This window comes from Alligator mississippiensis, chromosome 6, assembly GCF_030867095.1.
Source record: "Alligator mississippiensis isolate rAllMis1 chromosome 6, rAllMis1, whole genome shotgun sequence".
NCBI classification, from domain to species: Eukaryota; Metazoa; Chordata; order Crocodylia; family Alligatoridae; genus Alligator; species Alligator mississippiensis.
The window spans coordinates 55,746,749-55,764,502 of NC_081829.1; the positions used below are offsets into that span (position 1 = coordinate 55,746,749).

General features: G+C 45.5%; 1 protein-coding gene across 1 annotated transcript in view; it reads left to right on the plus strand.

The window, feature by feature from the left end:
* The first annotated feature begins 3,058 nt into the window (after positions 1-3,058).
* TSPAN15 (tetraspanin 15) overlaps positions 3,059-17,754 on the plus strand; it is a 61,449-nt gene continuing 46,753 nt past the window's right edge. Inside the window, exon 1 of the mRNA XM_019484377.2 lies at positions 3,059-3,210. Coding sequence (XP_019339922.1) covers positions 3,112-3,210 — 99 coding nt within the window. The 5' untranslated portion in view covers positions 3,059-3,111. The remainder of the gene's footprint in view (positions 3,211-17,754) is intronic.

Genomic DNA, 17,754 nt, shown 5'->3' on the forward strand with positions numbered 1-17,754 from the left:
TATGAACCACTGCTATTGCCTAGTGTTATTCCATTGCAGAGTATGCATGTCCAATATGGGAACCATAGGTGGTAGAAGTTGGGGGGCTACTGGGGCTTAGCCTCCACAAACACCAGGACAGTCCGGCTGCAGGCTGCTGCAGCGGAGGGTGGGCGGCGGGGGGAGGGGTGCGTGCACACAGATACCCTGTGCAGCCAGGATCGCAGCTGGCCCAGAAGGCAGGTAAGTGTTTTTCAATCTACTTTCTTTATTACTAGCTGGGCTTGGGAGGTGTGGGGGACAGATCGACACTCCCACAGTGCAGGAGGGAGTGGGGCAGGGGCAGGGGTGAATCATTTGCCCCGACCCTGCCCTATTCTCTCCTGCACTGTGGGGATTGTCCCACAATCTGGCCTGGCCAGGGCCCCATTCACAATGAATGGGGCCCTGGCCAGGCCAGGTTGGCTTGTCCAGAGGTGCAGCACGAGGGAGCCAAGGGAGGGGGCACATGGCCCCCTGGTGTGTGTATGGGGCAAGGACATGCTGCAGCTGTGGGCTGGGCTCTGCTCCCTGCCTCCGTGCCTCACTGCTGCTGCTTCAAAAGTGGTGCGGTGCAGTGCAGTGCCATGTGTGTCCCACCACTGGGCAGGCTGAGCAGTGAGATGGGTCAGTCCCAGCGCCACTGCTGCCTGCCCCGAGCACAGCGTGGCTCCTCCCCCACTGGGAACAGCCCAGCGTTACCCTGGCCCCAGCCCACAGCAGCAGCCTGCCCTGCCCCACACAGATCCTGAGGCATCCACCCCCAGTGCCTCCTGGGACCCATGCAGTGGTGGGAGTCGCCACTCCTCCCCATGCCCCCTGGATGAGCTGCAGCTTCATCCTGCACACCGCCCTCCCCTAGGTGTGCAGGGCCTGGCAAGGTGGGCACGGGTGTCCCAGGGGCTGCATCCTGTCCGGCCTGGCAGCGCAACTGGGGCTGGCCCCACTCCAGCCCCTGACTCTGGGCACCCCAGGCAGCGTGGGGCTGGGGCCAGTGTGGGACTGGAGCCCAGCGGATTCATTGGTGTGGGGGGTGCCGGCGCTGGGCAATGACCCCGGGTGCAGGGGAAGGATGGCTGCATGGCCACAGCGGGCCCTGGCCCTGAGCTCAGCTCTGCTCCAGTCCCTCCTGATCCCTGCCCATTTCCAGTCCCAGTCCCACTTTTTCCACCACTCCCCCCCCCCCCCCCCCCCCCCGGGGCCCTTTCCTCTTCCCCTGCAGACTTTCCTGTTGGGGGCGGGTGTGTGCGTGCGCATACTTAGCCCCCTATCCCCCCAATTTTTTTTCTCCCTCCACCTATAGGAGCAATCAGTTTGTGTCAAGAAACTAGACCCAGTTCTAAATGACAACTGTCATGAAATAAGAGGATGTCTAAAACCAACACGAAAGGTTTAAATACGATGTAGTTCTGTGACCAGTGTTGAGCCTTTAGATACGACAGCTGTCAGGGTAACGCTGAAACTATGGAAGGAAAGATTATGCACAATCAGGTGCTCTGAAATGGACCTGGAACCCCAAGAGGACCTTACCGGGGGGCTGATTTAGATTGGTTAACATGGCAGTGGCTGAATCATCAATGTACACAAACTGGAAGATCAAAAGCAAACATGATCAAATGGGGCTACTCTAATAACATGAATATATCCCAGTGCAGTGAAGTGGAGACTACGGCGCACCTGCTCATTTGCTGACTCCTTGGTGAGAATACAAAAAGATTTAAACCAGAAGTTGTTTTGAAACAACAAATCAAAACACTTATTCTGAAAATACTGATATAAGACATTTTGACAATAAAAATTAGGTATTTGTGTTTGATATTGTCCAAAAATAGCTAATTGTCAACATAGAAATATATCTATATCTATATGCTATTTTTCACATTATTTTTCTGAAATGAACATCTGAAAAAATTAATCCTAATACAGGACACCTTTCAAATTAGACACAACTGCATATTCCATTGCAATATAGATCTTTCATTCTTTAACCACTCTTAATTAACTTACAATTCAGACTATCAGCTCTATGCTGGAGAAGAAGGCTCTTGTAAACATCTACATCCTACTTGTTTATAAGAACAGAGAAGCAGGCAAAGTGGAGGAATGATTTACATTGGTGTACTTATGCACATGGCTGTAAATAATTGCTACTTATGGACTGTTCATTTGGAAAGCTTTTATCTCACACTTATTTTCAGGCTTTGCCCTGAAGGCTGGTCAGTTTATTAACAACAGTAACAATAGTTAAAAAGGATGATGATCCTAGAATCACAGAAAATTAGGACTGGAAAGGACCTCAAGAGGTCATCTGCTCAAAGCAGGACCATCCCTACTAGATCATCCCAGTCAAAGCTTTGTCTACCCAGGTCTTAAGAACCTCTAAGGATGGAGATTCCAGTCTCTCTGGAAGCCTGTTTCAGTGCTTTACTATTAACAGCAGCTAATGCATGTATTGGACTTTATATAGTCACGTATTTTATAGGCACCTAGAGGAACTGTACAATACTTAAAAAAACCCAAAACAGAAGGTCAATTTTTCAGTGACCTCAGACCACCAGCTTTGCATATCCAGCTTCCCCTGCCCAAACTTTTGCGGGCTGAATTTGGAAAAGGCAAAACTTCCTTCCTCCTGCAGTGCCACGTGTGGTCAAGTGAAGTAGCAGTGGTGGGGGAGCCCTGGCACGGCTTCGGAGAGCAGGTGCCAGCAGAGGTGCGGTGCTGACCGGGGGACCCTGCTCCGCGCTCAAGTGCAAGGGCAGAGCACCCTGGCTCCGGCTCCAGCTCCGGGCCGAGCGCAGCTTTCCGAGCCCTGACTCGAGCTGCTTGGCGCTGCTGGGAGCCGGGCAGCCGCTCGCGGTGCGCCGGGCGGGACGGAGGCGCCTTGTTGCCGCTGCTTGGACTCCAGCTCCCCGGGGGGAGCAGCCTCGGGCCCTGCCGCCTGTGCGGGCATCCGCCCCGCCCCGCCCCGCCGGGCTGCCCCAGCGTTGTCCCGGCCCTGTGCCCGGTCCCCGCCCCGCAGCGCCCCGCCCCAGCCCGCCCCTCCCTGCTGGTGCTGGCTCAGGCCCGGACGGCAGGTGGCGGCAGGGACGGAGGATGGCGCCGGCGGGGGGCGCGGAGCCGGCTCGCTACTGCGCGCGCTTCTCCTACCTGTGCCTCAAGCTCAGCCTGGTCATCTACGCCGTGCTCTTCTGGGTGAGCCGCGCCGGGGCCGGGGCCGGGGCCGGGGCCGGGGCCGCCCGCTCGCCCCGGCTCGGGGCTGCCCGCAGGGCCGGGGAAGGGACAGGGGCCCTGATCCGGGAGCGGGAGTCCGAGCCTCGCCGGCGACCTCTTGGCTTGGCGGAGCTGGCTCGCGGCGCCCGGGGCCACCAGCGGTGCTCTGGGTCCGTCCCAGACCCCCGGCCCTTGTGCATGCTCCGGGAAGGCTCGCAACACACCCCGGGGTGTTGCAGGTCCCGCTTCAGGCTGCACCTGGAGTGCGCCAGGCCTGTGAGCCGCCTGGAGAACGCCGCTGGGTGGCCCTGGGGTGTGGGCGACTGGGGTTGTCCTTGTCTGAGAGAGCAGCGCTGCTTCCACTCCAGTGGGTCTCGCATCTCTGCGCACTGCTGGCTCCTGTGATGCCAAGACGATGAAAAATGATAAAACCCCCTAACACTGGAAGTCGCCACAACCACCCAGTAACCTCTGTCAAACTGAGGGAGACTGTAGAGCTCTTCACTTTTTTTCTCTTTCTTCCTTTTTCTCCATATTTCCCCTTCTTGTGCTTTCCCGACTTCTGCTTTCCCATCCCTTCCTCCCATGTGCTCTTGAGAAGTTGGCTGCGTTCCCTTAAGGATATGTGTACCCTTGTTTGAGAAATGTGGATAGAGTATTTGCTGTGTTGGGAAATGTTGCATGTTGACATTTCAGATTCCTGGGTGAGTGCTGTTTCTGTATTTTTTTCTCTTCATAAAGTTCTAAATTAAGGCTACAGCAGCTTTTTCCCCGTGAAATCTGTAGGAACTTTGTAGGAATAAGTTGGAAAGGTGACCCTTCTTGTTTTTAAAGCAGGAGCTGGGAGACATTAACACTTTTTGTTTGTCAATATTAATAGTGTAACCCTTTTAAGTTCTGCAGTGAAAAACAACAAGCAGCAATTTGAGGGTTGACTGAAAATCAAAACCTGAAGCCCATTGCCTTCTATTCAGACTTCTAGGTATACAGTTTTTTGAGGTACTGGATAAATTCTAGTGTTTTTGTTTTTAAAATGATTTTTGTCTTCTTTTCTCTCCTTCAGGCCCCTAGTTAAAACAACAGTAGTCATTTCATAAGTAGACACTTCTGCAAATAAAAGGTCAGGGCAACAATAAATTTGCCTTCTTGTGTTAGGGTATCTGTCCTGATAACAGTGGTTGGTCTAGTTCTGCTGTCCTGTGCATCCCATTCTTCTTTAAACACCAAGGGAATCCCTTTTCTGTTACTTGTTTTTCTATAAAAGCACGCATGCCTCATCTACTTGACCACTTTTTCCTTTGGCTCAGGGAGCCAGGTTTAATGAAACATTAGATACCATCTAGTAACAGAAAACACAGTCCTGCATGCATTATGAGTGTCTGCCCAGGCCGAAGTTGCTTTCAGACATCTTAAGAAATTTGTCCTTTTTAGTAATTCCCCCCAGCTTGGGAGTTTCAGCAAGGTAAACATATTAAACTTGTTCCTCCTACTGTATATCAAAGTACATACAGGGTGGAGTCTTAAGGTCACACAGTGGATCATTAAAAAGAAATTAGATACAATGTTTTGATAGCCATTATGCACAAGACTATGATGGTATGAGCTAAGATTAGCTAATGTGGACAGAGTTTGCCAATGTACAGTACACAGGACAGTCCTGGAAAGACGGTGTTTAAATCCATATGATAGTTGGGAAAAGTAATACATGCTGTATCTTCAGTTAAATAATTCCAGTCCAGCAACCAGTCCACACAACCCTTATTATCTGTTCTCACCCTCAACAAAATTATTGTATGTGTTCTGGAGATGAAAGAAAAAAAATGTAGTGTATTTACTCAAATACAAAGCAAGGGTTTTTTTCCCCCCCATTCAACATGGTGGGAACCCCTCATTTTCAATTCAAGAACATGTATGGTAATTTTGGTGTGTGCGCAAACAGATGCAGGCTCTGTAGGAGGTGCATGTGCTGTGGACGCAGACACTGCGGGGAAGGGGGTAAGTTGTGGTGGGAGGTACAGGCACTACAAGGGGTGCAGGTGGGGGGGGAGCAAGTGGTGAGGGTGACAGGTGACAGGAGGGGTGGCAGTCAGGCCACTTGCCTTCCCCAGTCTGGTCCCCACTCCTGGCCTCCCCCACTGCTGCTTTTCGTGTTGCTGCTGTGGGAGGGAGGAGGGGGAGGGAGGGGATGATGAATTTAAGATGATCTCAAATAATTAGATCCTATGCATGGAAAATTAGAACAAATGTATACATTTTCGATGCGTAGAATCTAATTATTGCGGGGTCACCTTAAATTCAGAGTCTGCTTGGATTTGGGTAAATAGAGTAACAAATCTGAGAATATACAGTTTTCAGGGTGTTTCTATTTTTGTGACCTTTTTAGTTTATTTTTATCTCTCTAAATCTAGAAGCTTAAATATTATTAATTAGTTAGGAAGATGGTTTGTGACTTGGAATGGTGCATGGCTCACAATGAAAGAGCTACTGGAGGAGGAAAGGTGGGGCCTGTCAGAATTTATTCTTGTAAAAGACCTCCTTTAAAAGTATGCTTGTGTTCTTCCACAGGCTGAACTTATGATGCTCTGTTTGACATGTGTCACAGGCTTGTGTTTTCTTTACATAATTCATTCTCCCAGCCTAAGGAAGCAGATCTCCCTAGCTGTCCAAATATTGGTGGCATACCATTCATTACAATCTTTTCTTAATCTTATTAACATCTCTGGGTTTGTCTGAATGTAAATGAGAGCAGTGCTCTTCAGTGAGCAATGCTTATACCTCCTGAAGGAGTTTAAAAAGTTACACTTTCTTACTGAAATCTATAATGGCTGTACTTAATTGACCTATACTTGCCTTCTATGTTAACTGGTATATCTTGTAATACGCTGCTCTATGTTTTTCCTCCTCTTGGAGTTCTTTTTGGTGTGGTGCTGATAAACCTCAATTCTTGTTTATTCCCCGTAGTGTCCATGGGTAATATAGAAACCTGGAATTCCTGCCTGAAGCAGTTGGACCTAAGCCATTTCCTGGCAATTTTGGTATAGAATTGGTGCAAAGGTGATCCTTCCTGGGACTTGCTGAATTGCTGTTAGTGCTTGATATTCAGACTGTATGTAATAAGGACACCGCGTTAGAGCATGTCATTAAAAATTAACTTTTTGATGTTCATATGGTACAACCCTTTTTTTTCCGTTAATTTGTATTTGGCCAGGAAGCTGGGTCTCTCACATCTAATCCTGTTGCCAGCCTTGTGCACATTTTACAGATCTTCTGAGACACATTTGCTTAATTTTTGCTCTTTCCTGTCAGCATTCCTGAAAACCCCCAAAGTCAATTAGCAATGGTGTGGAAAAATATTTTTTCAGGTGTCAAAATGAATACATTTATTACAAGATTCTGTCACTACTATGGCTTCAGCTATTACCTAGAACTTTCTTAAAAATTGTTTTTGGAATGTCTTTTGTAACTAACAAGGTAACTAATAAGGTTGTAGCATAATTTTCTGTCTCCAGGGAGTTCAGGTAGTTAGGTAATAATAAAAAAAGGGGGAATCCCTCCCCCTGTAAAAACCCTCACCTCATGACATTCTCACTTCCCTTCTTGGCATGTCCTACTGAGTCTGTAATAATGTTTGTAACAGTGGTGGGTGGGAATTTAAAACATTTTGCAAATCAGTTAGATTGTAACTGGATTTTGGAAACAGCTTCTTCAAACATAAATGCAAACCTTCATGCAGACAAGGTATTCACTGATTCAAGTTCAGTGCTGGTTTTTTTAGAGGTTGTTTACAAAGTGCAATTATGTTTTACAGTGAAAACACTCCCCCTCATTAAAGTCTAAAACTGAAAATAACTAACATTGGACAGGAATGAAATGACATGACACATGTTTTTCTTTTTCTTTCGATGAAGGAATTAAATTGTAAATGTAGTGATAGGGTAAATAATTAGAAAAAATTGCTTTTCCTTTTGTTTGGGGAAAAACACAGAGGATGTCCTTGTTTTTTAACACACATGAAGGCCAGTTCATTTCTAGTGTGAATGCATTATGACTTGCTAAGTTGAATTCAGCTGTGTGCGCGCCATCTTTTACAGAATAACTGTTCTAGAAATGCTCTAGAGAGATTTTATACACTGTATTAGGGCAAAGATTTGTAACCTGTTACGTGTAAAATGTTACTGTGTTAAAGTATGAACATTTGTAACTTCCCTTAGTTAGAAGAAACTTTTGTGCCTTGCTGGAAATCTGGCAGGGTACTCTTGTGTATGGTTCACATTTTCAGCTCTAGTGGGTCATGTGATATCTTGCCATTAATATGCCTTTGGTCTGAGACCAAATGTTATCTATCCTGCTTCTTAGAGCAGTTTGATCTTTTAGGAAGTAGGGCAAACAGAGGCCTTTTTGAAGGCATATTCATTTAAGAAAAGAAAACTCATAACTCTGGAATATTAAAAGTAGACTTGGGGAACTGGATGATCAGGATGCAGGAGACAAAAACATTTTATCATATTAACTGACAGTTTATTTCCTGGGTATCGGCACCAGGTATGTAGAGTTGGTAAGTTATGTAGGATATATTTCCTATTTTCAGACAGGAACTTTAAGAAAGACACATTACAACCTTCACCCTAATTCAAGCGAAGATTTTTTTCAACAGAATGTTCTAGCCTTAAAATAGCAGACTTCTGGAAATGAGGGAATTCAAATTTAAGTTTCCACAAAAAATGCTGACTTTATATTTCAACCACTCTGTTGAAAGATGGATACTTATTTGATAAGTATCTTGCTCGCTGGACCCCCCCCCCCCCCCCGGGGTAACTAACTGGTTTGGCTGCAAACAGTAATGGTTGAGGACATCTTAAGTCAGTGGTTTTCAACCTTGTTAGACTCCAGGGGTGTAGGCTGTAGCCGTGTTGGTCTAAGGACATATCAGATATCAGATAACCTTGTCTTGTTAGACTCCAAGCACTCCTCAGGTAAAGCCAGCTTTTAGTTTTTGCTTATTTTTGACTACGGAAAAATAATAGAGCAGTTCTTCTATTGCATATAATTCAGAAAGACAACAACTGATCAAGTTGTTTTTAACACTATGGATTTCTATTTGAAATCTCTGAATTTATCTTGTGGCTCATGTTTGCACACTAATGGTGCTAACACTGAGTTGGTGCCACATGGTACACTTGAAAGTGTAGCTTATGTGTATCTTAAGGCTGCAGCACCCTAGCTGAGAGTCACTGTCTTACATCCTGTAAACTATACTTCAGTGTTTTGCATGCAACTTATATGGACACTTTATAGAAACCATGATTTTCCTAACAGGAAATATGTAGCTGAAGTTAGGTCTATGCAAGGTTTAAGTTATCTGCAGTGTCAGGGAGCTTGAATTATCTGTGGTAAAGGGTTATAAAATTATTGTTAAATTTGGAATTTGTCAGCTACCAGAATGGACACATACAACTGAAATGGTTGTTTTTCAACTGTACTCTAATATATATGTTTCAAGACATTATTATGAACAGATTTTAATTTTTTTTTTTTAATTTGCCCTGGAAGGAGACACTATATATCTACCATGTTTCACTCCTGAGTAGATTTAATTGTTGCATTTTAAGCCCCTGGAAGCTGGAGTTTGTAATGGAAAGACTGACGGTCATAACTGTGATTGCTGCATGGGGCATATAGCTTCGATATAACAGAGTATAAATCAGGCTCTTATAATTGTGGTTGATCTGAAGGTGCTGATTTCACCAACTTCTGACTGAGATTTGCACAGAGCATCAGTATTTAATAGAAAAAGCTGTGCTGTTTCTGGCTAGTAACTGTAGGAACTTCATTGGTTTGCTTAACAGAAACACCTGTTCCTAAAAAGACATGTTTTAAATTTGAGGTCTTGGAATTAATATCTTGGGTAGGAGAATAGATTCATAGATGCTAGGGTCAGAAGGGACCTCAAAAGATCATCGAATCCGACCCCCTGCCTAGGCAGGAAAGAGTGCTGGGGTCAGATGACCCCAGCCAGATGCCTATTCAGCCTTCCCTTAAAGACCCCCAAGGTAGGGGAGAGCACCACCTCCCTTGGAAGCCCATTCCAAATTTTGGCCACTCTTACTGTGAAAAAGTCTTTCCTGATGTCTAGCCTAAATCTGCTCTGTGTCAGTTTGTGACCATTGTTCCTTGTTATCCCAAGAGGCGCCCTGGTGAACAGAGCATCTCCAATCCCTTGCTGCAACCCACTAATGAATTTGTAGGCGGCCACAAGATCACCTCTCAGCCTTCTCTTGTGGAGGCTGAAGAGGTCTAGGTCCCTCAGTCTCTCCTCATAGGGCGTGTTCTGTAAGCCCCTAACCATACACGTGGCCCTCTATGGACCCACTCGAGTCTACCAACATCCTTCTTGAAATACGGTGCCCAAAACTGCAGTACTCCAACTGTGGTCTGACCAATGCTGGAGAGAGGGAAAATATCACCTCCTTGGATCTATTTTTCATGCATCTGCTGATGCATGATAAAGTGCTGTTATCTTTGCTGATGATTTTGTCACACTGACGACTCACGTTCATCTCGGAGTCCACTATGACTCTGAGATCCCTTTCTGCTTCTGTGCTGCTGGGAGGGTCACTTCCCAGACAATGGATGTGCTGGATGTTTTTGCACCCTAGGTGCAGCACTCTGCACTTGTCCTTGTTGTAATGCTTCCTATTGTGTACTGCCCACTTTTCTAACCTGTCCAGGTCTGTCTGCAATCATTCCCTACCCTCCGGAGTATGCACTTCACCTCACAATTTAGTATCATCTGCAAACTTGGGCAGAGTACACTTCACACCCACATCCAAGTCACTGATGAAGATATTGAAGAGTACAGGTCCAAGGACCGAACTCTGTGTGACCCCACTACCCACATCCTTCTAGGTCGATAGCGACCCATCTACTACCACACTCTGGGTGTGACCACTAATCCAATTTGCCACCCACCGGACTGTATAACATTTATGTCACAGCCTCTAAATTTATTTATGAGAATAGGATGAGATACCGTATTGAAGGCCTTGCTAAAGTCCAAGAAAACGACATCCACCCCTACTCCTGTGTCTAAGCATTTTGTGACACTGTCATAAAATGAAATCAGATTGGTCAGGCATGATCTACCTGCTACAAATCCATACTGGTTTCCCTACTGCCTTATTTTTCCTGCTGGACTCCCACAAATATGATCCTTCATAATCTTTTCAAAGATCTTTCCAAGGATGGAGGAGAGACCAACTGGCCTATAATTACTCAGATCCTCCTTCCTCCCCTTCTTGAAAACAGGGACCATATTGGCCCTTTTCCAGTCCTCCAGGAACTGACCATGAGCTCTCAAACAGCTATGCCAGTGGTTCTGCTATGACGCCGGCCAATTCCTTCAGTACTTTTGGATGCAGCTCATCTGGGCCTGCTGACTTGAACACATCCAGTCCATTGACAGTTGGTGGGCTGGTGTCCCTCTGATGTCCATCTAAGAACCCATTAGGAAACTTATCTTGAGCCCTGTTCAGGAATACTGAGGCAAAAAACTCATTGAATAGCTCAGCCTTGTCCCCCCTCTCTTTCACTAATTGCTCCTTCTTGTTCAGTAGGGGTCCTATGTTGTCCTGTGCCTTCCTTTTACTCCCTATGTACCTAAAAAAGACTTTTTGTTGTCTTTAATTTGTGTTGCCAGCCTCAGCTCCATAGTTGCTTTGGTCTTTCTAACTGCCTCCCTGCAAGTGCGGGCCAAGTAGGTATACTCCTCCTTGGTGTCGGGACCGAGGGTCGGTCTAAGGCTATGGCCAGTAGCCAGGACCGTCAGGTGGGGTTTTTCCACAACGGAGTAGAGTTAGGCACGGAAGCGTATTGGTTTTACAAAGAAAGCTTTACTTACACTGCCGATGGTCACAGTGCAGGGAGGAAACTTGCTTGAGTTGCAGTTGCACACAAACAAACGCAAGTGAGATCTCTTCCGAACCGCACCGAACCGAGATGAGTCGTTGATGTATGACTCCACGAGCGCTTCACACGGGGGATACGTCAAATTTCCACTATGACGGGGAGTGGCTAAGAGCTGATCAGGCCTCTATGTCCTCCTCCAAGACACACGCGGAGTTTGCTAGGCTCCACAGAGTTCTCCATGAGATGGTTGTGGAGTCCTCCAACTTGGGCGGAAACTGCTCTAACCTTTTGTACGGCTAGCGAGCCAATTGCTAGCCGCCACGTAGGAATAATTTAGAATTGACCAATAGTGGGACGCTGATTTGCATACGTGTGGCGGGAACTCTTTTGCACCGGGGATTTCTCTCTGCAGCTGAGAAATCCACCGTGCAAAGAAAGCTCCATGTGGCGGGAAAATTCCAAAGTGCCGAGGCACTAAGAATCATTGGGTTATGACACTTGGTAGCTTCCCCCTGCTTCCACCGCCTATATGCCTTCTTTTTTAGCCCTTAGGCTCCCCTGCATTTCCCTGTTTAGCCAAGGAAGTTTTTTGGCTCCTTTCCCCCTTTTCCCTCGTATTGGAATAGTCTCTCTCTGTGCCCGAAGGATCACTTCCTTTGGGAACAATCACGCTTCCTGGACTCCCATCTCGCCAATATTCTCCTTCTGCAGTGCATTATTGACTAGATTCCTAAGCACACTGAAGTTAGCCTTCCTAAAGTCAAGCACTTCCACCCTACTAGTTATCTTACCTACCCTATGCCGTATGGTGAATTTGACTGATTGGTGGTCACTATCCCCAAGGTGACCACAAACCTGCAGCTCCCCTACCAGGTCATCCCCCATAGCCAGCACCAAGTCCAGTAAGGTATTCCCCTTAGTGGGACAATATACCTCCTGTGTTAGGTGAAGGTCCTGCACGCAGGTTAAGAACCTATCTGAATGGTTGGATTTGGGTGACTGCTCCTCCCAGCAGATCTCAGGGTAGTTTAGGTCCCCCATGACAACCATGTCCCTAGACTGTACAGCCTCTGAGAGCTGCCTCAGGAATTCCAAATCTAGCTTTTTCTCTTGGTGTGGTGATCTGTAGCCTACCCCCCCCACCAAGTCCCTTTCCCCAACCTCCATGTAGCCTAACACACAATGCCTGAACTTTCTCCTTCTCTGATCCCATTTTGTTTAGGGTAGATGTACATAGAGAGCAACCCCGCCCCCTTTCCTCCCCTTGGTACTTACCTGGGGTGTACTGCTGCATGTCTCACAGTTTGTAGGTTCTAGACTCTCTCCATCTCCTGCCTCCCCATTCCCCATCATACTTAGTTTAAAGCCTGATGTAGGAGGTCAGCCAACGTGTAAGAAAAGAGACTCTTACCTTTTGCGGAGAGATGAAGCCCGTCACATCCCAGGAGGTCCCTTGCATGGAAGTGCGGATCGTGGTCCAGGAAGCCAAAACCCGCGCGATGACACCAACTCCGGAGCCGCGAGTTGACTTCCCTGACACAGGTGATGTGATGCCTACTGCGACCGCTGACCAGGAGGATTGACAAGAGACCACCCGCGCCCCTGTCTTCCTATGTCTGGTCCCCAGAGCCCTGTAGTCACTCATGATATGGTCTGGACTACTCCTGGCCACATCATTTGTTCCCACATGAATGAGAACCATGGGATAGTTGTCGGAGGGTCGGATGAGGTCAGGAATTCTCACCATGATGCCCCTGATCCTAGCTCCGAGCAGACAGCAGACCTCACACGCCGTGGGATCCCGACTACAAATGGGTCCCTCTGTTCCTCTCAGCAAGGAGTGACCCACAATGATGATGCAGCGTCTCTTCTTCTCCTTACCTGGCCGGCCTTCAGCTCGCTCAGCGATAACGGCAGGCCCCTCCAGTGCACTTTCCACCACTGCACACTCATCCAGTGCAGCCAGGGCCTCATATCTAATACACAAAATAATACAATTTTTAAGCCAAGTAATAAAAGTAGGCCTACTTTTATTTAGTGTACATTTAGTGAGAACCAGATTTTTTTTAACAAAAGAAGGATTTTCTAGAAGTATGTTAGTTACAATAATACATGTCTTGTAATGTGGTGAAGAGCCTAAATTTGGCTTATTAAATTAGAATGGAAGATTTTTTGGTAAGATACGGTTAAAGGAGCGATCTTAAAAAATCATATATCATTGTAGTTAGCTGATGAGAGAGAAGTTTTAAACAAACATATTGCTAATCCAGTTTGTTGATATATTCACTCTCTCCATATTATTATAACCTGCAACAACTTCAAATTGTTGTTCTTTATTAATAATTTGCCAGGATAACGTTACATAATGGTTCTTTCAAAATTGGCACACTTTGCAAATCATATATCATACAATTGCTGTTCTGGGCTTGAAGTTTTATGGCTTGTTTGGCTGATCTTTCCACGCTAATGCTGTGTGAATTACATGATTGGAATGTAACTTGTAACAGGTCATTCAAAACATTTCATTTTTAAAATCTAATTTAACATTAGAATTTGGCATTGTAAGAATGTAAACCAATCTGATACATCTTCTGTACAAAAGAGTGAAGTGTTCTTTGTGTCCAACATGTTTTCTCTTATGTGATTCATAAATTGTCCAGTACAATAGGAGGTCAGATTTGGTGACGGGGGTGGGGGGTGGGATGGGGAGCGCTTAGCATGAATTCAGTCTTGTTGAATTTGGTCATCAAGTAGCTTATTTTTACCCTATGTTTTTAGAGGCACATTATAAAAATTGTGAATGAGCCATTTTATTTATGATTAGTTTATTATTTTTTATTGCCAACTTGTAGTATTCTTTGAATGTTTTTCTACTTTTTGAAAAGCGTGAAGAATATTTACTGATTATTTGTGATTTTTAAAGTGCCTGTATTTATTCAGATCCAAGATGAGTCTATTTCCCCATTCAGCATAGTGGGGGGGAAGCCCCATTGTCATGGATTCTAATACAAAGTAGGGGTAGGGGTAGGGGCAGGCTTTGACTCTGGCCCCGGCCTTGCTCCGGGCTCAGGGTTGGAGTTGGGGTCACAGCCACCTACTCCCCCTGTCTGCTCCCTGCAGCTTCTGTCTCCCCATGCCCCCTGGCACCTACCTCCCACCTGTCCCCCACAGCCTGTACCCCCACTTACTGCTTACTGTCACGTGGGGCTCTGGCCCCATTCTGGGCTGGGGCAAGCACCTCGTAGCTCCAGTCCTGGCCCAGCAGTGCAGGAGAAGCAGTGCTGGCAGCAGCTTGGGGGTCCTGGAGCTGCTGCATGGTATGGAGGCTGTGGAGGGCAGGCAGGCGGCAGAGGCTGGGGAGAGCAGAGGTGGTGGGCTTTGGGCACTGCAGCAGGGGGAAGGTGATGGAGGGGAGCCAAATGGGGGTGCCAGGCAATAGAGGGGACAAGTTTGGGGGGGGGGGCAGGAGGCAGGTGTCAGATCTACCTGCCCCGAGCCCCTTCCCTGCCTCCACCCTGCCCCTGCTTTCCATGTTGTAGCAGCAGGGGGACAAATTTAAGTTGGCTGCCCAATAATTAGATTCTATGCATGGAAAATTGCAACAAATTCATACATTCCCCATGTATAGAATCTAATTATTGGAGCACTTCCTAAATTCGAAGTCATCTTGGATTTGGATACATACAGTAGTATATAAGGGTGAAAAGTCTGGAGATGGAAAAAGAGCTCCAGTGTTCTGTGCCTGAGTTTGTAACATCCTACATGCGAGTATTTATGTCTGTCCCTAGATTCCTTTATACAGGGAACATCATCATAGTAATTACATACCTGATACAGTTATAAAGGTCTGCTGCGAATTGTTCTGTTGTGAAACGGGCTAATTAAAGAGCAGGGTGTCACATTTTGAGTTGAAGGTGCTTAGGTGATTGTGTTCTCTTTCTGATGCTGATTCTGTTCTCTTTGGGGCATGAGTTTGACTTGTGGCCTATGTAGTGAGAGACTTCTGCCTCTTGTGAGTATGACTGACTTCTAAGGCTGGCAGTCCTATTATTCAAGTAAACTTCCATACTCAGATTAGGACCTGTTGTTTGTAAGTCCAGTATCATTCAAGGGACCGTATGCATCCCTGGTGTTATTCCAATAAGATTGTATAACTCCCATTGATTTTAATTTGGTCATGTAAAGCTCTGATTGAAGTATCTTTAAGAGTGCTGAGTGAAATGCTTAACTACCATTTTTCTGCTGTGAATTACTTTTCCTCAGTGTTTTTTCTTTCTTTTATTAATAGCTGCTTAAGAAGATAGCCATACAACAATTTGAACCCATGCTATTCTGATGCTTAAATCTATGTTGCAGAATAATTACATTTTTAAAAGCATAAAGGCAAAAAGGTGTTAGCATTAAGAATGCTATTCTTAGTAGCACTATTGTGTAGGTGAGATTTAATATACTAACAAAAGAATTAAGAATTACAAAGATCCAGTAAAAATTAGGTATCGTACTACTAAAGGAAGGTAAATAAAAACTGTCATCAAATGCACTTGCCCATTGCTAGTACAAATTAATAATTTGATTTGTATTATAAATACAAACACAATCATTTGATGGATGAGTTCCATAACTTAGTTAAAATGTTGTAGAGATACCCATAAAGATGCAAAGCAAATCTAATATTTTTTTTGTCAGAGCTTGCATCTCTGATTTAGAAAAGAAAAAAAAATCTCATTTTGGCAGAAAAGTAGAATAGTAGAGCCCATAGTCTAAAGATATCTTGTTTTACAGTTGCGTTGAAGAATGGGAAAATTAAGTGGTCCCCATCTTTAAAAAAGGGAGGAAGGAGGACCCAGGCAACTATAGGCCCGTCAGTCTTACCTCAATCCTGGGGAAACTCTTTGAGAAGATCATCAAGGAGCACATCTGTGACGGGCCGGCATCGGGGATGATGCTCAAGGGCAACCAGCACGGTTTCGTTAAGGGCAGGTCATGTCAGACCAACCTGATTGCCTTTTACGATCAGTCATTATTGACTCCAAGATGAACATGGGCTGACAATGGGAGGTCATGGTCGGCAGGGCTAACCGGACCTTATCGTGCATCCACAGGTGCATCTCAAGTAGGTCCAAGGAGGTGATCCTCCTCCTCTACGTGAAACTGGTCAGGCCGCAGCTGGAGTACTGTGTCCAGTTCTGGGCACCCCACTTCAAGAGGGATGTGGACAACATTGAGAGGGTCCAGAGGAGGGCTACCCGCATGATCCGGGGACTGCAGGGCAGACCCTACAATGAGAGGCTACGGGACCTGAACCTGTTCAGCCTTCACAAGAGAAGGCTGAGGGGGGACCTTGTGACCATCTATAAACTCACTAGGGGGAACCAGAAGGGTTTGGGGGAGACCTTGTTTCCCCTAGCACCCCCCGGGATAACAAGGAATAATGGCCACAAGTTGTTGGAGAGTAGGTTTAGACTAGACATCCGTAAGAACTACTTCACAGTTAGGGCGGCTAGGATCTGGAACCAACTTCCAAGGGAAGTGGTGCTGGCTCCTACCCTGGGGGTCTTAAAGAAGCGGCTCAATGCCTACCTGGCTGGGGTCACTTGAGCCCAGTTTTCTTCCTGCCCAGGCAGGGGGTTGGACCTGAAGATCTGCAAGGTCCCTTCCAACCCTACTTCTATGATTATATGATTCTATGATAAGAGGAATTGATCTTTTCTCCTGTTTGCCTGTTTAACTCCAGATATCCTGGGATAGTCAAGAAAATCCAAAATATTAACTAGTCTTTCAGATGTCACTGAATGTTTGAAACAAATGTGGAATGAACTAAAACTGTTAACCTTCAGTTGTGCATGATTTAATATGTAGAATCATTTTTAATGTTTATATACGAGTATGGAAATTTGCTCTCTAAGGAAAATATGCAGATTTTTTGTTTTGGAGGAAGGAAGGAACAAGGATTGGTTGGTAGAACTTGCCCAACGACTATGAATAAGGCCATCATGCATTAATTAAGTATTACTGCTCTTGCTCAAAACGTAAAGCTACTAAATTGACTCCCAAGACAAGAATTGTTGCCAGAAATGGCTGAGGGTAACGATTGGGAGGAAAATGAGGAGGTCCTGTTGCACCTGAGGGTAATTGGAATGGGAGGATACTTAACTGCATGTTAATTCTCTCCTTTTCCCAAAAAATCCTATTTATATTGGCTGTAATCATGTATCGTAGAAGCCAATTAGAGTTAATCACTGAATTCAGCAGAGCAGGATAAAGTCTACTCTCTGTAGCAGACTTTTTTTTTATCAGTTCTTAATAAAAAGAGATATGCAAACTGTTAACTATATATGGCTCATTTTGAACGTGGACTGTACCCTGGATACCAATGTACAGTACACAAAGGAGAATATTACAGAAGAAGCAGTAAGCAAAGAGGCTGGCTAACTTTCACAGTGTATTCAAATAAATTGCAATTTATGAGCAGCTGCTCTGTAAAAACTCTAAAATTATCTTAAGTACATTTTGAAACTTCAACAATATAATTTTTTCCCAATATGTAAAATTTTACAATAGTACCTCTAAGTTATTTTGGGTTTTTTTGCTTGAGCAAGGTAATTCTATAGGTAGATAATT